Source organism: Erpetoichthys calabaricus, chromosome 13 (assembly GCF_900747795.2).
Source record: "Erpetoichthys calabaricus chromosome 13, fErpCal1.3, whole genome shotgun sequence".
Classification (NCBI taxonomy): domain Eukaryota; kingdom Metazoa; phylum Chordata; class Cladistia; order Polypteriformes; family Polypteridae; genus Erpetoichthys; species Erpetoichthys calabaricus.
Window position 1 is genome coordinate 12,358,085 of NC_041406.2, and position 23,437 is coordinate 12,381,521.

At 46.4% G+C, this 23,437-nt stretch overlaps 1 protein-coding gene and 1 long non-coding RNA gene across 4 annotated transcripts in view; one reads left to right on the forward strand and one right to left on the reverse strand.

The window, feature by feature from the left end:
- LOC127530043 (uncharacterized) overlaps nucleotides 1-23,437 on the reverse strand; it is a 454,116-nt gene that overhangs the window by 319,039 nt on the left and 111,640 nt on the right. The gene's annotated exons all lie outside the window — the stretch shown is intronic.
- The window catches only part of dnah5 (dynein, axonemal, heavy chain 5), a 437,381-nt gene that overhangs the window by 301,119 nt on the left and 112,825 nt on the right, over nucleotides 1-23,437 (forward strand). For all 3 annotated transcript variants that reach the window (XM_051935611.1, XM_051935612.1, XM_051935613.1), the window contains exons 51-54: nucleotides 2,843-3,041; nucleotides 12,679-12,851; nucleotides 13,122-13,252; nucleotides 20,162-20,315. In XM_051935611.1, the coding sequence (XP_051791571.1) occupies nucleotides 2,843-3,041; nucleotides 12,679-12,851; nucleotides 13,122-13,252; nucleotides 20,162-20,315 (657 nt within the window). The remainder of the gene's footprint in view (nucleotides 1-2,842; nucleotides 3,042-12,678; nucleotides 12,852-13,121; nucleotides 13,253-20,161; nucleotides 20,316-23,437) is intronic.

The following is a 23,437-nucleotide window of genomic DNA, read 5'->3' on the forward strand; positions in this document are numbered from 1 at the left end:
GACTGTGGGAGCAAACCGGAGCGCCCGGAGGAAACCCACGTAGACATGGGGAGAACATGCAAACTCCACACAGGGAGGACCCGGGAAGTGAACCCAGGTCCCCAGGTCTCCCAACCGCGAGGCAGCAGCGCTACCCACTGCGCCACCGTGCCGCCCTAAATAAAATGTATTATTATTATAATTAGTTGTGCTGGGACCTAATAAATCTGCAGTGGCACCTGTTATTAACACCACAATGTTGGCACAGCAGAGAACTTCACTTTCTCAGGATCCTCAGGAAGAGTAACGTCACTCAAAAACTGCTTCTGTCCTTCTATTGCCGCTCCATACATAGAGAGAGCGTATTGACTTACTACATCTGTGTGTGCTTTGCCGGCTGCACCGTATCAGAGAGGAAAGCACTCCAGGGGGCTGTCAACATCCAGCCTTCCAAATTATTGAATGCCCCCTCTCCTCTCCCTAGAAGATCTTTACAGTTACCGTTACCTTAAAAGGGTCCAGAGCATACTTAAAGATCCATTCCATCCCGGTCACTCTCGGTCAGACATTTTAGGACAACACAAAACAAAGTTAAAAAAGAGTTTTTATTTAAAACTGTGCTAAATGCTGCTCATATTGCGAAACCTTAAATTACGCAATGACTGAATAGCAGAAGAATGTGAAAAATGTCATGTATGTGTAGCATGTTGTGTATTGTCTTGTACTTTTTATGATTCCTTTTTGCTTTGCACTGATAGTTTGGTATCCAAAGTCATTGTATATGTCAAGTCAAGTCAAGTTGGGGAGCCTGCACTGGTACAATGCATTACCGCACCCACTACACGACAAAACAGCTCCGGATCCTGCATGGTAACCCCCCAGGCAGACACGCGGACCCTCCGGAAATGACCCTCTATCTGCCGCAGCCAGGTGTTACATGGGCAACCCCTTGGCCTGGTCCAGCCATTCGGGTCCCCAACAATGAGGATCTTATGAGCTGATCACCCTCTGGGAATCGCGCCACATGGCCGTAGTGCCGTAACTCACGCTCCCTCACAATGCAGGTCATGTGCCTCATTCGGGACTCCATGAGCAACACAAAGTCAAACCAGTGGGACCCAAGGATTCTCCAAAGAGACACACATGAGGGAGTCCAGTCTTCATCTAAGATCACTGGATAGCGTCCATGTCTCACAAAACAGGGAGCACCAGGACTCTAAAGACTTGGACATTCGTCCTTTTGCAGAGATATCAGGAGCGCCACACACCTGTTTACAGCGACCTCATGACCCCCCATGCCCTCCTAGTTCCAGTCCAGTCCCACCCTCCAGAAATGGCCCTCTATCTGCAAAGCCAGGTGTTACGTGGGCAACCCCTTGGCCTGGTCCAGCCATTCGGGTCCCGAACAATGAGGATCTTATGAGCTGGATCACCCTCTGGGAAACGTGCCACATGGCCGTAGTGCCGTAACTGACGCTCCCTCACCATGCAGGTAATGTGCCTCATTCGGGACTCCATGAGCAACACAAAGTCAAACCAGTGGGACCCAAGGATTATCCGGAGAGACACAGTACCAAAGCAGTCCAGTCTTCATCTCAGGTCACTGGATAGCGTCCATGTCTCGCAACCATATAGCAACGTTAGAGTATTGTATATGTGCAACGATAATAAAGACTTGTGATATTGATGACATGCTATTTACTCAGGGTAGGCCAACAGTCATTGTTCTGGGGGCTCTGCTATTGAATATCCTGCATTCCCTGACACTGCGTCACGCCGGGACCACTTAAGAGTCACTAGTCAGCCTGCTACACATATCTTTGGGGTGTGGGATGAAAACTGGAGAACCCATCCATGGATGTGGTTGGGCAAAATTCATTTTCCAACTTATTGGAATCTTTATTGCTTCAAGCTGTTATAACCACCAGGGGGTATAGCAGTGCCCCAAACCCACCGACACGACTACACAACCCAGTCCTGGGTTCAGATATCAGGTGTGTATGTGACACACTATCTCCACAGGGTTCCAATATCTTCCTTTTCAGGCTGCCCAACAAAGTAATAATTTTTACCTTCTCCTTCCTAATCTGCGTCAACGCACTCTCGGTCCATGCTCCCAGTCTCCCTCTCTCTCTGTCTCATCCACCTCCTCCCAATGTGGAGCTCTCATTCCAGGAAACCAGGCTTCTTTTATGCCAGACCTGTGGGTAGTGCCAGTGCCAGAACATTGCACACTGGAAGCAATTCCAGGTCAGGCAAAAGCCCTCCAAAGAGGATATAGTGATCCCTGGCAGCATCCAAGAACCCCGAAAGGGTTCTGTCATGGTACTGCAATTCCCAGCATACCCTGCAGGTACGTATGTGAATGTCCCACCAGTGGGATGCCAGCATTGTTTGTGTATGGGGAAGCAGACGCCCTCTGTCCTTTTGTACAGGTCTCCCGTCTGGGAAAGGCACCAGCACCCATCCTGGTTTGGATGCCAGTCCAGCCCTCTACTTCCTAGCAAGGGACGGGACATCAGTCCATTAGTGTCCTTCTATTAGGGCCAATCTTCCCACCAAGGAGCCATCTCCCATCCTGGCGGTGATGCCATTCCATCCAGCATGGCACTTCCACTCTCTACATCCAATTCAAGGCTCTGTTCATCTACAAATACTTCATTAGACTGAGGTGTATAAATTGCAACCTCAGGTATTATTGGTTATTTCTTTTAAATTGATTGCCACTCTTGTTTTCCATTTCAAGCTTAATGAACAGCAAACTGATGCACAAGCCGTGGATGAGGACAGTAAAATAACGTATAAGCAGCTTAAAATAAATGTGTAATAATAATAATAGTAATATTTGTTGATCCTTTTCAAGGTGGTGCTCCAACTTTGGAAGCACGAGTGTAAACGCGTCATAGCGGACCGCTTCACCACCCCGGAGGATGTGGCCTGGTTTGACTTAACTTTGGCCAAACTTGTGGAGGAAGATCTGGGGCATGAAGTTAAAGCTGTCGTGGATTTCGGAACTGAAGCGCATTTTGTTGACTTTTTACGAGATGCACCGGAGGCCACAGGTTAGTATGCAGTACGTTGGCTATACCTGCTGCTCCATTTCTAAAGTCCTTGGTATGACATACAACATAATCTCCATTTTGGGGTTAAATGTTGCTGTTGTGATCAGACGAAGAGGAAACAAATCAAGCTTTGAAAATGAATGCATAAATGAGGGTCACCTGCAGAAATACCCAGAAGACTCTGCACTTATTGGGGGTTTAGTCAGAGGACAGGAGTCGGGGGGGGGGGGGGGGGGGGGAGAACTTTTGTTTCTTGGTGCAGAAAAAAAAAATGATCTGGAACTCAATATCAGCAAAACTGAGGAACTGGCTACTGACCTTCAGCACACCTAAGAGCCTCCTTGTCCGGTCGCTTTTCAGAGAGTGGAAGTAGAGGTGGTCCATGCCTACAAGTACTTTGGGGGGGGGGGGGGGCCACATCAATGGCAGGTTGGACTGGTCTCAGAACACAGAGGAGCCAACATAAGAAAGGACAGAGCAGACTCTTCTTCCTTAGGAGACTGCGCTCCTTTAATGTGGCAAATAACATCCTTCACATTTTCTACAACTCTTCTGATGGTCAGGGCAAATTTCTACACTGTGGTGTGCTGGGCTGGTAACGTCACTTCAAGAGAGACCCACCGAATTAAAAAGCTAATTAAAAGGGCAGGCTCAGTTACGGGATGCATGCTGGACCCCCTGGAAATCGTAGAGGAGGAGAGAATGAAAACAAAACTGAGGGCCATTATGAAGAGCACTGCACATCCTCTCTCTGACACAACAACACTGGTTCTGAATTCTGATCATCGTTTAACCCTCCTATAACACTGGTCTACAAAAAAATATTTTTTGTCTGCTACTGGGAACTTCAGAGCAGCTCTTTATTAAGTTTTTTACACTGATTTCATATATGAAATCATAATTAAGCTAGCACGTCAGGTTTTTGAAATACACGTCATTGACGTTTTGACACTTTTGAATATCAATATAATATATGAACACGATATCTGGAGTTTGGACTCTGTCCCACCAAAAGTGCTTTGAGGTGCTTATTCTGAAAACAAACCAGAAGACGATACCAGAGATGCGTTAAAGTATATTTATGTCAATTTACCTCAATATCGAACCACCACCTTGCCATGGTGGAGGGGTTTGCGTGTCCCAGTGATCCTAGGAGCTCTGTTGTCCGGGGCTTTATGCCCCTGGTAGGGCCACCCAAGGCAAACTGGTCCTAGGTGAGGGATGAGACAAAGTGCGGTTCAAAACAACCTCCTATGATGAATAAAAATTTGGACGGCGTTTTCCCTCGCCCGGACGCTGGTCACTGGGGGCCCCCCTCTGGAGCCAGGCCTGGAGGTGGGGCTCGATGGCGAGCACCTGGTGACCGGGCTTGCATCCATGGGGCTCGGCCAGGCACAGCCCGAAGAGGCAACGTGGGTCCCCCTTCCCATGGGCTCACCACCTATGGGAGGGGCCAAGGAGGTCGGGTGCAGTGTGAGTTGGGTGGTGGCCGAAGGCGGGGACCTCGGCGGTCCGATCCTCGGCTACAGAAGCTGGCTCTTGGGACGTGGAATGTCACCTCTGTGAAGGGGAAGGAGCCTGAGCTAGTGCGCGAAGTTGAGAGGTTCCGGCTAGATATAGTCGGACTCACCATGACGCACAGCTTGGACTCTGGAACCAATCTCCTTGAGAGGGGCTGGACTCTGTACCACTCTGGAGTTGCCCCCGGTGAGAGGCGCCAAGCGGGTGTGGGTATACTTATTGCCCCCCAACTTGGAGCCTGTACATTGGGGTTTACCCCAGTGGACGGGGTGCTAGAGGGCATACCTTCTGGGGACTCCCTTGTACTGCTGGGAGACTTCAATGCTCACATGGGCAATGACAGTGAGACCTGGAAGGGCGTGATTGGGAGGAATGGCCCCCCCGATCTGAACCCGAGCGGTGTTTTGTTATTGGACTTCTGTGCTCATCACGGATTGTCCATAACGAACACCATGTTCAAGCATAGGGGTGTTCATATGTGCAGTTGGCACCAGGACACCCTAGGCCTCAGTTCGATGATCGACTTTGTGGTCGTGTTGTTGGACTTGCGGCCACATGTCTTGGACACTCGGGTGAAGAGAGGGGTGGAGCTGTCAACTGATCACCACCTGGTGGTGAGTTGGCTTCGATGGTGGGGGAGGATGCCGGTCAGGCGTGGTAGGCCCAAACGTGTTGTGAGGGTCTGCTGGGAACGTCTGGCAGAGCGCCCTGTCAGAAGTAGCTTCAACTCCCACCTCCGGCAGAACTTTGACCATGTCCCGAGGGAGGTGGGGGACATTGAGTCCGAATGGGCCATGTTCCGTGCCTCTATTGTTGAGGCGGCTGACCGGAGCTGTGGCCGTAAGGTGGTCGGTGCCTGTCGTGGCGGCAATCCCCGAACCCGTTGGTGGACACTGGCGGTGAGGGATGCCGTCAAGCTGAAGGAGGAGTCCTACTGGTCTCTTTTGTCCTGTGGGACTCTGGATGCAGCTGATAGGTACCGGCAGGCCAAGCGGAATGCAGCTTCGGTGGTTGCTGAGGCAAAAACTCAGGCATGGGAGGAGTTTGGGGAGGCCATGGAGAACGACTTTCGGACGGCTTCAAGGAGATTCTGGTCCACCGTCCGGCGTCTCAGGAAGGGGAAGCAGTGTAGTGTCAACACTGTATATGGTGGGGATGGTGTGCTGCTGACCTCGACTCGGGACGTTGTGGGTCAGTGGGGGGAGTACTTCGAAGACCTCCTCAATCCCATTAACATGCCTTCCAATGAGGAAGCAGAGCCTGGGGACTCGGAGGTGGGCTCCCCCATCTCTGGGACTGAGGTCACCAAGGTGGTCAAAAAACTCCTTGGTGGCAGGGCCCCGGGGGTGGATGAGATACGCCCGGTGTTCCTCAAGGCTCTGGATGTTGTTGGACTGTCTTGGTTGACACGTCTCTGCAACATCGCATGGACATGAGGGACAGTGCCTCTGGATTGGCAGACTGGGGTGGTGGTCCCCCTCTTTAAGAAGGGGGATCAGAGGGTGTGTTCCAACTACAGAGGGATCACACTCCTCAGCCTCCCTGGAAAAGTCTATTCGGGGGTTCTGGAGAGGAGGGTCCGTCGGATAGTCGAACCTCGGATTCAGGAGGAACAGTGTGGTTTTCGTCCTGGTCGTGGAACAGTGGACCAGCTCTACACCCTTAGCAGGGTCCTGGAGGGTGCATGGGAGTTTGCCCAACCAGTCTACATGTGTTTTGTGGACTAGGACAAGGCGTTCGACCGTGTCCCTCGGGGAATCCTGTGGGGGGTGCTCCGGGAGTATGGAGTACCGGACCCCCTGATAAGGGCTGTTTGGTCCCTGTACGATCGGTGCCAGAGCTTGGTCCGCATTGCCGGCAGTAAGTCGAACCCGTTTCCAGTGAGAGTTGGACTCTGCCAGGGCTGCCCTTTGTCACCGATTCTGTTCATAACTTTTATGGACAGAATTTCTAGGCGCAGCCAGGGCGTTGAGGGGGTCCGGTTTGGTGGGCTCAGGTTTGGGTCACTGCTTTTTGCAGATGATGTTGTCCTGTTTGCTTCATCAGGCCGTGATCTTCAGCTCTCTCTGGATCGGTTCGCAGCTGAGTGTGAAGTGGCTGGGATGGGAATCAGCACCTCCAAATCCGAGACCATGGTCCTCAGCCGGAAAAGGGTGGAGTGCCCTCTCAGGGTTGGGAGCGAGATCCTGCCCCAAGTGGAGGAGTTCAAGTATCTCGGGGTCTTGTTCACGAGTGAGGGAAGAATGGAGCGTGAGATGGACAGGCGGATCAGTGCGGCGTCCGCAGTGATGAGGGCTCTGCATCGGTCTGTCGTGGTGAAAAAGGAGCTGAGCCATAAGGTGAAGCTCTCAATTTACCAGTCGATCTATGTTCCTACCCTCACCTATGGTCATGAGCTATGGGTAGTGACCGAAAGAACGGGATCGCGAATACAAGCGGCTGAAATGAGTTTCCTCCGCAGGGTGTCTGGGCTCTCCCTTAAAGATAGGGTGAGAAGCTCAGTCATCCGGGAGGATCTCAGAGTAGAGCCGCTGCTCCTCCGCATCGAGAGGAGTCAAATGAGGTGGCTCGGGCATCTGATCAGGATGCCTCCTGGACACCTCCCTGGTGAGGTGTTCCGGGCACGTCTAACCGGGAGGAGGCCCCGGGGAAGACCCAGGACACGTTGGAGAGACTATGTCTCCCGGTTAGCCTGGGAACGCCTCGGGATTCTCCCGGAAGAGCTAGAAGAAGTGGCCGGGGAGAGGGAAGTCTGGGCATCTCTGCTCAAGCTGCTGCCCCCGCGACCTGACCTCGGATAAGCGGAAGAGGATGGATGGATGGATTTACCTCAATATAAAAGTGAGGTCAGCGTCCCCAAAAATGTTGGAGGCGCTCGCTTTTGCTCTTCTACTGCACATCCGTCTCTCTTTGCAAGAACCAACAGTAGTCACCCATCATGAGAATTTTTCCCCTGATATCAGTTTTCCATCACCTTTATATCTTGATGAAATCTTTCCCCATGCTCATCTCTGACATCGCTTAGATTTGGTGAAAAAAAGTCGAGATGAGAATGTAAAAAATGTGTCTTCAGTGACCTGCTGGCTCTCGTAAGCTAATATACTTTCAGCAGGTTCTCCACAAGCTCAGTATAATTCTCTGCTCTGTGACTGCCAAGAAAATTCTGGACCACCAGTACGAATGAGGGTGCTGATTCAGTGGGCTTCAGTTTCCTTTTGAACTCATCGTCAAGCACAGGGTCAGTGTAGGGGCTGCTGCTATTTTTAATATATAAAAATGATTTAGATAGGAATATAAGTAACAAGCTGGTTAAGTTTGCAGATGATACCAAGATAGGTGGATTAGCAGATAATTTGGAATCCGTTATATCATTACAGAAGGACTTGGATAGCATTCAGGCGTGGGCAGATTTGTGGCAGATGAAATTTAACCCCTTAACCGCCCTCTGCTGGATATATCCGGCATCGTAGCTTTATTGCTGACGCCTTACTGCCGGAATTATCTGGCACATTTGCCTGTGGTTATGTGAATGCCTGGCGCGTAGTATAACTGATGGTTTGGCGTGGGTATTATTACTACGTTGTATTTCGACAACTCTGCGCTTGTATTGGCCGATCACGTGATGTGATTCGAAAGTGAAAGCTGTGAATATGGCGAAACGTAAACTGACTTCAAGTGAGGTTTTGCAGGCGATTTTGGACAATAATTCTGATCATGACTGTAGCAGTTCTGAAGAAGATTTTAGCGACAATGATGATCAGCAACGTGCGCTGCATGATACTGTGAATGACGACGCATCGGATGATGGCGATGAGTGGGTGTATCCCCAGCATCTCAACTGGACTGCTGCCCGTTATCTGAGCCAGATATGAAAGATCCAAACCGTGACCGCTTGTTCAAGCTACGTCCTTTGATTGACCATTTATTTGAAACATTTCAGCAGGTGTTTCAGCAGGTAAATACTGCTTGAATAAATGTAAAGTAAAAAAACGAAAATTGTTCAGATTTCTCCTGGCATGGGGAATATTTAGGGAGTTGGCGGTTAAAAGGTTAATGTCAGTAAATGTAAAGTATTACACATAGGAAGTAAAAATTTGAGGTTTGAATACACAATGGGCGATCTGAAAATCGAGAGTCCACCTTATGAGAAGAATTTAGGAGTCATAGTGGACTCTAAGCTATCGACTTCCCGACAGTGTTCAGAAAACATTAAGAAGGCTAACAGAATGTCAGGTTATATAGCGCCTTGATGTGTGGAGTACAAGTCACAGGAGATTCTGCTCAGCCTTTATAACACACTGGTGAGGCCTCATCTGGAGTCCTGTGTGCAGTTTTGGTCTCCAGGCCACAAAAAGGACATAGCAGCACAAGAAAAGGTCCAGAGAAGAGCGACAAGGCCGATTCAGGGCTACAGGGGATGTTATGAGGAAAGATTAACCCTTTAACCGCCAACTCCCTAAATATTCCCCACGCCAGGCGAAATCTGAACAATTTTCGTTTTTTTACTTTTTTACATTTATTCAAGCAGTATTGACCACTAAATGTTGTGCAAGTTCTAGAAATGGGCAAACACATACAACTTGAGTACCAGTTATCCATCCAAATGGTGTACCCATTGTCCAATAGTGGTAGGGCAAGGTACACAACAATTTTCTCTGAAAGTCCAAAGTCCTTACATTCATCTGGCAACACTGCTGAAATACTACTCATAGGATCCTCTTTGCCAGTGTATACACGAAATCTGTAAATGTAACCTGAATTCTCAGCTAAGCAAAACATCTTGATACCAAACCGTGCCCTTTTCAATGGTAGATACTGTCGAAACTGTAAGCGGCCCTTCCACAACAATAAACTTTCATCAGCTGCAACTGACGGTCCTGGCATGTAGAGCAACTGAAAGGTTTCAAATAAATGGTCAATCAAAGGACGTAGCTTGAACAAGCGGTCGCGGTTTGGATCTTTCTTATCTGGCTCATTTCTGTTGTCATTCAAATGAAAGAATTTCAGCAGCAAAGAGAATCGGTTACGTGTCATGACAGCTGCAAAAATAGGTGTTGCATACATAGGATCTGTAGACCAGTACATCTCAATATCTGGTTTTCTGATTATTCCCATCAACATCAAAATCCCAATGAATTTTTTCATTTCGTTTTCATCAGTGTCTACCCAAGCACGAACACGGGAATGTGGAGGTAAATTGGGATTTTTCTTAATAAACTGTGCTGCATACAGATTTGTCTGATGAACAAAATGTCTGATCAAATCAGGTGACACAAACAGCTCATAAAACTGCTCAGCAGTGTAATTGTTTACATCAACAGTAAAGCCACACGTTGCCTCAAACGAATGCAGAAAAGGTAGTTCACCTCGGGCAGTAGTCCAGTTGAGATGCTGGGGATACACCCACTCATCGCCGTCATCCGATGCGTCTTCATTCACAGTATCATGCAGCGCACGTTGCTGCTCATCATTGTCGCTAAAATCTTCTTCAGAACTGCTACAATCATGATCAGAATTATTGTCCAAAATCGCCTGCAAAACCTCACTTGAAGTCAGTTTATGTTTCGCCATATTCACAGCTGTCACTTCCGAATCACGTCACATAACCGGCCAAAACAACCACAGAGTTGTCGAAATACAATGTAGTAATAATACCCACGCCAAACCGTCAGTTATACTACGTGCCAGGCATTCATATAACCATAGGCAAAAGTGCCGGATAATTCCGGCAGTATGGCGTTAGCAATAAAACAATGATGCCGGATATATCCGGCAGAGGGTGGTTAAGGGGTTAAAAGAGCTGAGCCTTAAAAGTTTAAGCAAAAGAAGATTAAGAGGAGACCTGGCTGAAGTGTTTAAAATTATGAAGGGAATTAGTCCAGCAGATCGAGACGGTGACTTTAAAATTAGTTCATAAAGCTTTATAATGCACTGGTGAAGACTCTTCTGGAGTCCTGTATGCAATTTTGGTCTCCATATTCCAAATGATATAGCAGCACTAGAGAAAGTCCAGAGGAGCTCAGCTAAGCAGATAAGGAGATACTGAGGAGCTGAGCCTTTACAGTTTAAGAAAAAAGAGATTAAGAGGTGATCTGAGTGAAGTGTTTAAAATCATGAAGGGAATTAGTCCAGTGGATCGAGACGGTGACTTTAAAATGAGTTCATCAAGAACACGGGGAACACAGTTGGAAACTTGTGAAGGGTGAATTTCACACAAACATTAGGAAGGTTTTCTTTACACAGAGAATGATAGACACTTGGAATAAGCAACCAAGTAGTGTGGTAGACAGTAAGACTTTAGGGACTTTAAGAACTCGACTTGATGTTTTTTTGAAGAAATAAGTGGAGAGGACTGGCAAGCTTTGTTGAGCTGAATGGCCTGTTCTCATCTAGAGTGTTCTAATTTCAGGAACAACAACAAAAACACCTTCCTTAATTTTGGCTTCACTTTTCTTGAGACCAAACTTATTTCTTAAATGCAGAAAAGCATCGTCGTTTCTGTCCATCAAGTGGACAAAATGTTCAAAGTAATGGTGAATCTAACGAACAAAATGTCCTAAAATGCAATGTTATGTTTAACAGTAAAACCTCCACCTATGGCACCGTCATGTCTGAGTTGTGTCGTTATGCTTCAGAGTCATAGAAGACCTGGTAATCAGTAAGAAATATTTTTTTCTGCTAATTAAAAATTAATCATTTAAAAAAAAAATGAATAATGACAATGTAAACAACTCAAAGCTGTTAGTAACGTGTGGTGAATTCTTTTATCACAATGGCATCCCTAGCGGAATTTTATCAAAATGGTTATCCGCCTTTACAGTCCAGTCACCCTAATTGTCCAAGACCTGGAACATCATAACTAAAAAACGGGACGTGCTGCTGGACGAAAACGGTTTTCATATTTGGAGTCAGCAAGTGAAACCTTTTAAGGTAAAGGTGAAAGACTCCCATAGAAAAATGCTTGTTGACCAGTGTATTCTGTCTTCTTCATATTTATCTTCAGTTCTCCTCTATCATATCAAAGCTCAAGGCTTTGAATCTTGAATGCCCCCACAGTCTCCTGGATCATGGACTACCTGACCGGCATACAGCAGTTTGTGAGGCTGAGGGGCTGTGTGTCAGAAGTGGTGGTGTGTAATACTGGAGCATCTTGATGAACTGTCCTGTCTCCCTCCCTGTTCACCCGTCTACACAACAGACTTCCAGCACAACACCAGCGCTTGCCACCTGCAATGTTTTCAGGTGACTTCACCATCCTAGGTGCATTAATAATGGAGATGAGTCCAAGTACAGGAAGGTTGTGGAGGACTTTGTCTTGCAGTGCAGGGCCACCAACCTGCAACTCAATATCAGCAACTCAAAAGAGCTGCTTTGTGGTCTTTAGGCGTGCCAAGGAGCTTCTGACACCAGTCACCATTTTGGGGTAGGATGTGGAAGTGGTGCAGAGCTACGAGTATCTGGGGATCCACATAAACAACAATCTGGACTAAAGTGACAACACAGTGGCGCGGGACAAGAAGAGTCCGAGCAGACTGGACCTCCTGAGGGGACTTGGGTCCTTTGATGTGTGCAGCAAGCAGCTAGAAATGTTCTACCAGTCCATAGTAGCCAGTGTGGTGGTCTACGCTGTGGTCTCCTGGGAAAGCAACCTGAGCTCAAAAGAAGCACAACACCTGAAGAAACTTATCAGGAGAGCCTGCACCATCACAGGGCCAACCCTGGGCACACTGGAAACTGCTGTGGAAAAAAAGGATGGGGGCAAAATTGGATGCCATCATGAAATGACCCCCAGGAGGCGCTCTCTCTCTCTGAGCACTTTTAGCCACAGGCTTGTTCCACCACAGTATGCTAAGAAGCTCCTCCGGGGGTCTTTTATGCCCACTGCCATCAGGCAATTCAACTTCCATCAGTCCATATACACTTATTTATTAATTTATTTATTCATTTATCAATCGATTGGCTGTATTATCTGTCCTGTGCGTCTCTTTCTTTTCCTTTTATGTTTCTGCTGTTATATACATCTGAATTTCTCCATGGGATTAATAACATTTATCTAATCTAAAATAATTTACTTTAACCTAATCCAGTATTTCAACTCACATTGGCTTTCTTGTAGGAGAGGAGCCTGAAGACACCGACTTTGATATGCCCAAAATTTATGAGCCAGTCGAGTCTTTCGAAAGCCTTAAGAGCCGATTAAACATGTTTCTGTCTCAATACAATGAGAACATTCGTGGAGCTGGGATGGACATGGTCTTCTTCCGGGACGCCATGGTTCACTTAGTCAAGGTAATCAATATTATATAGTGCCTTTCCTGCCTACTATACTAATATCTATCTCTCTATTATTATATAGTGCCTTTCACATCTATCTATCTATCTATCTATCTATCTATCTATCTATCTATCTATCTATCTATCTATCTATCTATCTATCTATCTATCTATCTATCTATCTATCTATCTATCTATCTAGAGATGAGCTAGAGGACTTTTGAGTGTATTTAATATACATTGCCACATTCGAGTACTTATTTGTCAGTCTGATTTATCTTCTAGATCTCACGAATCATTCGCACTCCTCGTGGAAACGCCCTGCTGGTTGGGGTTGGCGGATCTGGAAAGCAGAGCCTGACCAGACTGGCGTCGTTCATCGCCGGCTACAAGACATTCCAGATCACTTTAACAAGGTGTGTCAGAGATTTCAAGTTTGTTCTGTGACTTCATTTAGATGTGATTTAGAGGTGTGTAGAAAACTGGTAATGACAATTAACGAAGAAAGGAAACTTACGCCTTGGCTGTCCCAGTTACTGTGATGCATTATCCTGATGTATTGCTGTTGGTATAAAGGAGCCCTCATCTCGTTTCTTGACCCACTTCTGCTGAATGATTCATTGCCTGATAGTAACCTCAGTGTCGGTGTGTCAGAGAGAGGATGTGCAGCACTGTTCCTAATGGCACTCAGTTTTGCCTTCATTTCCTCCTCCACTATGACCTCCAGCAGGTCCAGTTGCCATCCCATAACTGAGCCTGCCCTTGTGATTAGCTTGCTGACTCGGTGGTCCTCTCTTGGAGTGACTTTACCAGCCCAGCACACCACAGCGTAGAAAATCTCACTGACCATCAGAAAGAAAAATGAAACACACACAGGACCTGTCATCAGAAGGTTCACACTGTGCACACTGACTCGGGGGTCTGCCAGAGATGCATCTACTCAATGCTGACCCAAAGTGGTTGACTGATTATTAAGTGATCAATTATTCTGTGTAATTCATTGGGATTACTTTGCAGAAATCCATTTTCACTTTAACATTAAAAGAGTCTTCTTTGGTTTATCACTGTCAAGAAACCCACATTAAATATGGTGGCCTGTAGTGTGCCTCTCCAACCCTCCCCAAACACACAAACAGCACAACGATATTAAGACAACAAAATTAGTGACTTTCCTTTCCCAAAAGTACTTTCACTGGTTTGTTTCACATAATTCACACAATGCCTTCTCTCTCTCTCTCTCTCTCTGTGTCGGCATCCCACCTCCTCCCAACTCAGACCCACGAGAGAGAGAGATGGGATGCCTCCTTTTATGTTGGATCCCGGGACCACTTGAGGTGCCATGGAAGCAATTCGGCATCACACTAAAGCTCCACGAAACAGCAAAGTCCTCTCCTGGCAGTGGCACCCAGGGACCCTGACAGGTTTGTCCCTCTAAACTACAAATCCTAGGAAACCTTTTGGGTGTCCAAACTGGGACCACACCAGGGGAGCTGCTCCTGCTCTTATGTTGAGGGATGAATTGTCCCCCATATTTAGACTCCCCCAGTCCATTCTGACTGGGATTAGAATTGGGAACCAATGTGGCGGGGCTGCATGTCTCTTTTGTCTTAGATAGATAGATAGATAGATAGATAGATAGATAGATAGATAGATAGATAGATAGATAGATAGATAGATAGATAACAGCGTAGTTGGCAGGATTAGATAGATAGATAGATAGATAGATAGATAGATAGATAGATAGATAGATAGATAGATAGATAGATAGATAGATAGATAGATAGATAGATAGAAAGGGAAGGCACTATATAATAGATAGATAGATAGATAGATAACAGCGTAGTTGGCAGGATTACATAGATAGATAGATAGATAGATAGATAGATAGATAGATAGATAGATAGATAGATAGATAGATAGATAGATAGATAGATAGATAGATAGATAGATAGATAGATAGAACGGGAAGGCACTATATAATACATAGATAGATAGATAACAGCGTAGTTGGCAGGATTACATAGATAGAATGGGAAGGCACTATATAATATATAGATAGATAGATCAAACGGGAAGGCACTATATAATAGATAGATAGATAGATAGATAGATAGATAGATAGATAGATAGATAGATAGATAGATAGATAGATAGATAGATAGATAGATAGATAGAATGGGAAGGCACTATATAATAGATAGATAGATAGAACGGGAAGGCACTATATAATAGGTAGATAGATAGATAGATAGATAGATAGATAGATAGATAGATAGATAGATAGATAGATAGATAACAGTGTAGTTGGCAGGAATAGATAGATAGATAGATAGATAGATAGATAGATAGATAGATAGATAGATAGATAGATAGATAGATAGATAGATAGATAGATAGATAGATAGATAGATAGAATGGGAAGGCACTATATAATAGATAGATAGATAGAACGGGAAGGCACTATATAATAGATAGATAGATAGATAGATAGATAGATAGATAGATAGATAGATAGATAGATAGATAGATAGATAGATAGATAGATAGATAGAACGGGAAGGCACTATATAATAGATAGATAGATAGATAACAGCGTAGTTGGCAGGATTACATAGATAGATAGATAGATAGAACGGGAAGGCACTATATGATAGATAGATAGATAGATAGATAGATAGATAGATAGATAGATAGATAGATAGATAGATAGATAGATAGATAGATAGATAGATAGATAGATAGATAGATAGATAGATAACTTTATTAATCCCAAGGGGAAATTCAGTAGAGTTTAGTAATTAGATAGAAAATAAATAGAAAATGAATAAATTCTAATAAATTAATAAAATTAATTAATAAAATTAATAAATTAAATAGAAATTTAGTAGAGTTCTCTATGACTCTCCATTCCTCTTTTGTATTATTAATGTGTAGCCTTTATCCGAATGCCTCAAATCTCCCAGACTTACCAGTGTTTGTAAGGTGTTGTACTCCAGAACTTCTTCCCGTCTACATTTATAACCTCAGGCAATTAGGTGTAGTAAAAGACAAGCAGGAGTTAAGTTACAATTTAAATAATGTATTATTGATAATATTCATAAATAATAACAATAAGCAAAGTACAAGTGAACACTGGCAACCATTCAACCTGTTAAATGCTGATGTGGAGTTTCAGGCGGCAAACAGACTTGTAGTTACTTAACCCTTAAACTACCACATACTCCCCTGGAAGCCAATTACTTTTTTGCTGCACTTTTTAATTAAACGTCACAACTCACCAATTAAAAGTGAAGTATTAATGGAACAAATTTCTTTTTCACGCAAAGAGCATCACAATTACTGCAACACTGATCATTTTACAGGAGGCACGGTGGCGCAGTGGGTAGCGCTGCTGCCTCACAGTAAGGAGACCTGAGGTTCGCTTCCCGGGGTCCTCCCTGTGTGGAGTTTTCATGTTCTCCCCGTGTCTGCGTGGGTTTCCTCTTGCAGTCCAAAGACATGCAGGTTAGGTGCATTGGCGATCCTAAATTGTCCCTAGTGTGTGCTTGGTGGGTGTGTGTGTGCCCTGCGGTGGACTTGCGCCCTGCCTGGGGTTTGTTTCCTGCCTTGCACCCAGTGTTGGCTGGGATTGGCTCCAGCAGACCCCCGTGACCCTGTAGTTAGGATATAGCGGGTTGGATAATGGATGGATGGATGGAATTATTAAGAATGAGATTGAGCAACACCTGGCAAGGACGGGAGTTATTAGGAACAGTCAGCATGGGGTCAGAAGAAGGAGGTCATGTTTTACTAACATAATGGAATTCTATGAGGAGGCAACAAAAGAGGGCAGCATGGTGGCGCAGTGGTAGCGCTGCTGCCTCGCCGTAAGGAGACTTGGGTTCGCTTCCCAGGTCCTTCCTGCGTGAAGTTTGCATGTTTGCATGTTTGCATTGGCAATCCTAAATTGTCCCTAGTGTGTGCTTGGTGTGTGGGTGTGTGTGCCCTGCGGTTGCCTGGTGCCCTGCCCGGGGTTTGTTTCCTGCCTTGCACCCTGGGTTGGCTTGGATTGGCTCCAGCAGACCCCTGTGACCCTGTAGTTAGCATATAGCAGGTTGGATAATGGATGGATAGATGGATGGATGATCATTCATGGACTGTCAATGAACTGGAAAAACTATTAAGAAAAACTACTGGAACAATCTGTACAAAATGCAACTGACGCCATTGATGAAATTCAGTAAATCACTGAGCCAACTGCACTTGAACAGGCTGCACACAGAGGCCAATGCTGATGCCAGCAGGCCAGTCTAGTGCAGTGGCTGAACCCCAGGGACAGTGAGGCTGGTTCACGAATGTACAGCACTGACTGATCAGCTCTGGCATGCTGGCAAATTGCACTGAAGAAGTGACTTTTAGCTGTTACGGCGTTCAATGAATGTACGTCGCCGAATATACTCGGCTCCGGCGTGCTGGCAAATTGCATTGGGAACCAACTATAGCCGGTTTTGGCAGTTGAAGTGTTAAAATGTCTCTACGTTAAGGCGTTATTTTCTTCAGGACGGGCTGCATACCTGTCTCAGTATGGCTGCCGAGTTGTGCTTCTCAGTGTGTTCTTCTTTTCAGTCCACGGTGTGTGAGATGCTCCTTCATCATGATGAAGGTGTGAGAGAGATAGAGACGGACGGAGGGGTAAAGCAATCAAACGTATCGACGCTCTGTCCAAACCCTACAGCCAATAGGGTGTCGCGGTACTTAGTGGCTTCTGATTTAAAACCAAACAGGCAACTTTAGACCAGTAGAGTTCTGGTGCGACACAAATGGTTTCACAGCTGCCCCCAGTGCCATTTGTTAAGGTGAAGCTGATTGAGTGAGTCCTCGCCAGACTGGTTTTAGGCGCGTCCTACAATCGTATTGTTAAATTGACTTTCCTGACTTAGTCCTAAACAGGGGGGCCGAGGGTGGTTAGTTAAACATCACACCATTGCTGTTCTTATCAATGATATAACACTAATATCACATTTACTTTGTTTAAGTTACGGATAAAGACATACAAAATATTTATCAACTTATATACACCACAACACTTCCATCCATGTGACCCCCTCCATTATTGCCTCCTAGCCTGCTGTGGCATTGCAGTCTAACCCAGTCGGGGGGACGCCTGTCCATTGTGACAGCTCTAGAGGGCGTAGCAGCCCCCCAACCCGACACAGACAGACGCAGGAGGCACAATTATACTTTTATTTTTCTTCACCTCGTGGGAAACGCCTTCCTGGTTTCCCACAGGCACAACACAATCTGAAGCAGAACACACATTAGACAACACTCAGTCCTTTTCCTTCTCTTTCTTACTCTCCTCCACTTCTCCTCGGCAAGCTTCGTCCACCTTCCACCCACCCGACTCTGCGTCACCGAGTAATGTCCACTGACCCCTTATATAAGGCACTCAGAACTGCTTCAGGTGCTTGTTGCCCCTTTTCCGGCAGCACTTCTGGGTGTGGTGCAAGAACTGCTCACATGGGCTCAGGAACAGCTGCAGTGCCCCTTGGTGGAGCCCCCCCTGATCCCAACAGGGCTGTATCCAACTCCATCTCCCACGAAGCCCTGCGGGAATCCGAGGCACCACTGCCACCCAGGGGAGGCTGCCATCTAGCATTCCGGGGGAGATAAATGCTATATGTCTGGCCACACTTGTTCCCCAGGTCCTTCCAAAGAAGAGGTGTCCCAGCCGGGCAGGGGCCCCGGCCATTCACGACACCATCCATTACAGCATCTACAAACTCCACTGCCCTTCAGTGTGATATAACAATATAAAGCAAAAATGTCCGAGGGGGTAAATACATTTTAATGGCTCTGTAAATGAGTATCACACGGTAGGTTTCCAACACCAAACACAGACATTATGCAGTTCCTTTTTTGCCCACCAGATGGCAGAAGTGTATTAAATATATGCCTAGAGGCGAATTTCACTGTAAACGGTGGACTGAGAAAGAAAGCATCGAGACTCCTTGACTTTCTGTGCACTTTTTTGTGTTGTAGATTTCATTTTAAATGGATACATTTGCAGATTTTTTAACATCATACGCTCAATAACCCATAAGGACAAAGTGAAAGCATCTTTTCGGAAATGTTTGCAGATTTATTAAAATTCCAAAACTGAAATCTCTAATTCCTACAAGTATTCAGACCCTTTAGTATGGCACTTCACATTATGCTCAGGTGCCTCCTGCTGGCTTTAATTCTCCTTGAGATCTTTCTAGAACTTGACTGGAGTCCACCTGAGACAAACTGAATTGACTGGACGTCATTTAGAAAGGCACACGTGTGTCCCTTTGTATGGAAGGTCCCACAATTCACACTGCATGTCAGCCCACTGTATACACAGCTAAATTCCTACTGGTATGCAAAATATCGCCACTCTTCAATGCCATGATTACAGAGTAGAAGTACCTTACCACACATCACAGTAGTTGACGAGACACAGAGGGGTTCAGGTGTCTTGGGGTCTTGTTCACGAGTGATGGAAACACAGAATGTGCACTGCAGTGCTGGCAGGTGCTCTGGGGGTGCCTGATCATTCTGTGCTGGTGAAGTCTGCCCCACCTGTGGTCACGAGCTGTGGGTAATTACAGACAGAATGAGATCACAAGTACCGGTGGCAGAAATGAGGTGTCTTCACAGGACCACCTGGGATGACACCCCAAGATAGGGTGAGAAGACTGGCAATTCAGGAGACCCTCAGAATAGAGTCGCTGCTCCTCTGGATCGAGAGGAGCCAGTTGATGTGGTTTGGACGTGTCATGAGGATGTCCCCCCAGGCAGCTCCTCTAGACATGACCAACTGGAAGGAGACCCTGCAGCAGACCCACGAGAAACTGGAAGGGCTTGTGTCTTCTTAGTGGCCCGGGAACAGCTAGGAATTCCCCAGAACAGGTAGCTCGGGTCACAGAAGTTCAGAATGACTGGCCAGCCGGCCGGCTTGCGGTGACCCTCACCAGGCAAAGCAGTTCCAGAAGATGAAAGATGAGAGAGATGAAGTAAGTCACCTCACACCATACCCTGCTGTCTTTATGACTTTGTGGGAGCCGTGTGTACTGTAGCTTACTGTAGTTCACTGCAAATCTGAAGAGCTTTAAAATAACAGGAGGTGACATATTACTGTGTAGATGTTGAAGGTCAGAGGCCCCAGCCTAAAATATTGAATATGTTTCTGTGAAAGTATTTCTTAAAGTTTTAAGAGAAGTCTGATGTAATGCAGTAGGCTTACCAAGGAATCCTTTAAGCTACGAGTTCATCATAACCTGCAGAGCTTGAGCATAAATGTGTTTGTTCACATTGAACAGGTCTTATAATTCATCGAACCTAATGGAAGACTTGAAAGCGCTCTACAGGATGGCGGGACAACAAGGCAGCGGCATCAGCTTCATCTTCACTGACAATGAAATCAAAGACGAGTCCTTCCTGGAGTACATGAATAATGTGCTGTCATCAGGGGAGGTGAGCAACAAACAGCAGAAAAACATCCATGTCGAAAAGCCAGGCGGGCAAAACTGTGGTGGCACTCAGAACGACCGAGAAATGTAAAATGGAGCAGCGTGTTAGTCAGGATCAGGGGAAAAAACAACAAAGAAAAAACAATTTGACACCGCGCCTTCTGGAAAGTTCTACCTTCCTGTCAGGGGGCAGCCATTAGAAAGACCACCTTTTATATAGTGACCTTAAAACAAGCAGTGCCTTTAACATCTATCTATCTATCTATCTATCTATCTATCTATCTATCTATCTATCTATCTATCTATCTATCTATCTATCTATCTATCTATCTATCTATCTATCATTATATAGTGCCTATCTATCTATCTATCTATCTATTATATAGCGCCTTTCATATCTATCTATCATACAGTGCTTTTCTATCTATCTATCTATCTATCTATCTATCTATCTATCTATCTATCTATCTATCTATCTATCTATCTATCTATCTATCTATCTATTATATAGCGCCTTTCATATCTATCTATCATACAGTGCTTTTCTATCTATCTATCTATCTATCTATCTATCTATCTATCTATCTATCTATCTATCTATCTATCTATCTATCTATCTATTATATAGCACCTTTCATATCTATCTATCATATAGTGCTTTTCTGTCTATCTATCTATCTATCTATCTATTGTAAAAAAGACACAAATAGTCAAAAAAGGTTTGTGGTTTTCCGGCCCCGTATATTGTGGGAAAAGTGCGATCAAATAATTGAATTTTCAATACAATTGTCATAACACCGTTCGCCATCATGGCGGACGGGGGGAACATTTATGAGGGAGGGACCGGAAATGGATGAAGCGCTGCTGGGAAGGAACCGAGATGGATGATGGGACTGCTGACGTCATTGGGATGCGACAGAGGGAAGGCGGAAGTGGCGTGTTGAGATTCCATGTTCAGACGTTCATGGCGGTGTTGTGTCTTTCTTTCTGTTGGAAATAAATAGAGAAAGGTTAGTACTCCGCCATTCCCGTCTGGTATATGTTTTCGCGCAACAGTTTAGGTCGTTCCGCGGCTCCCTAATCACGCGTGCATGACATGATCCCCCCCTCAGCCCAGACCCACCGGGTCGGGCGGACCAAACCGAGAGGTCGTGAACCCGGGAGAGGGCATCAGCATTGGCCTGAAGGGGACCCCGGCGATAAGTAACGGTAAATTTGTATGGCTGCAGGTCCAAAAACCACCTGGTGACACGAGGGTTCGACTCCTTGTGCAGGGCCATCCACTGCAGGGCGGCATGGTCCGTTACCAGAGTGAACTCACGACCCAGCAGGTAGTACCGCAGATGAGTCACCGCCCACTTAATGGCCAAGGCCTCCCTCTCAACCGCCGCGTACCGGGTCTCTCGGTCCAACAGTTTCCGGCTCAGGTAAAACACGGGGTGTTCGGCACCGTCGACGCTCTGGCTCAACACTGCACCCAGGCCTGTGTCCGAAGCGTCGGTCTGGAGAAGAAAAGGTAAAGAGAAATCAGGGGTGTGTAATATAGGTGCCGACGTCAGGGCCTTTTTCAAGTCACTGAATGCCAGTTCCGCTTTCTGGTTCCATACCACATAGACAGGAGACCCTTTCTTTGTCAGATCAGTCAAGGGTGCTGCCTTTTCAGAGAAACGGGGAACAAACCGGCGGTAATACCCCGCCAACCCTAAGAAAGCCTGCACCTGCTTCTTGGTCATCGGACGGGGCCATTCTAAGATGTCTTTTATTTTGGAGCATTGGGGTTTCACCTGTCCCCGCCCAACTAGGTAGCCTAAATATTTGGCCTCCCTTAAGCCAAAGTAACACTTACGGGGGTTAATGCGGAGGCCGGCTTTCGCTAGTGTGGCAAGAACAGCATACACCTGCAGTATATGTTCCTCCCAGGTACCGGAATAAATGACTACGTCACCCAAGTAGGCGGCACAATAGGATTGATGGGGTCGTAGCACTCTGTCCACCAGACGCTGGAACGTAGCAGGTGCCCCGTGCAACCCGAATGGGAGGACCTTATACTGCCAATGTCCACTAGGGGTACTGAATGCTGTTTTCTCTCTGGCGGATGCTGTTAGGGGAATTTGCCAGTACCCTTTTGTCATGTCCAAGGTAGTCAAGTATTGTGCCCTCCCTAGGCGCTCCAAGAGATCGTCCACTCGGGGCATAGGGTAGGCATCGAACTTAGAGACTTGGTTCAGACGCCTGAAGTTGTTGCAGAACCTCCAGGACCCGTCTGGCTTAGATACGAGGACGATAGGACTGGACCAGGGACTATAGCTTTCCTCAATAATATTCATGTCCAGCATCCTTTGGATTTCCAATTCCACTTCCGTCCTCTTTGCTTCCGGGAGGCGATAGGGTCTCTCCCTGACTATCACCCCCGGGTCAGTAACAATATCGTGCTCAATCAATGAAGTACGGCCAGGTACCTCGCTAACCACTTCGGGGACGGCATGGATAGCATGTTCCAGCTCCAGCCGTTGTGATGGGGTTAAGTCTGGTCCGAGGTTAAGTGTGAGTTTACTTGCGCAAAGGGAGAGGGCGGTACCGGAGGGTGGAGCCTCATCCCTATCTCTCCACGGCTTTAACAAGTTCACGTGGTACACTCTCTCGGCAGGTCTACGATTCGGTTGTTTCACCAAATAATCCACCAGCCCTTTCCGCTCCTTTACCTCATAGGGACCCTGCCAATGGGCCAGCAATTTAGAATGGGATGTGGGTACGAGCACCATTACGCGGTCTCCGGGGTGAAATTCCCGGAGGACAGCATTTTTATTATAGGACCGGGCTTGCGTTGCTTGAGCACGGGTCATGTGATCTTTTAGGATGGGTCGGATTTTGTTCATTCTATCGCGCATTTGCGCGATGTACTCCAAAACATTACAGCCAGGCAGAGCCTCCTCCTCCCAGCCTTCTTTTAATATATCTAAAAGCCCCCGGGGCTGACGTCCATATAAGAGTTCAAAGGGGGAGAAACCCGTGGAGGTCTGTGGGACTTCCCGGTAAGCAAAGAGCACGAAGGGCAAAAGCTCGTCCCAGTTCCGACCGTCCGCGCTGACTACCTTACGTAACATCTGTTTAAGTGTCTGATTAAAC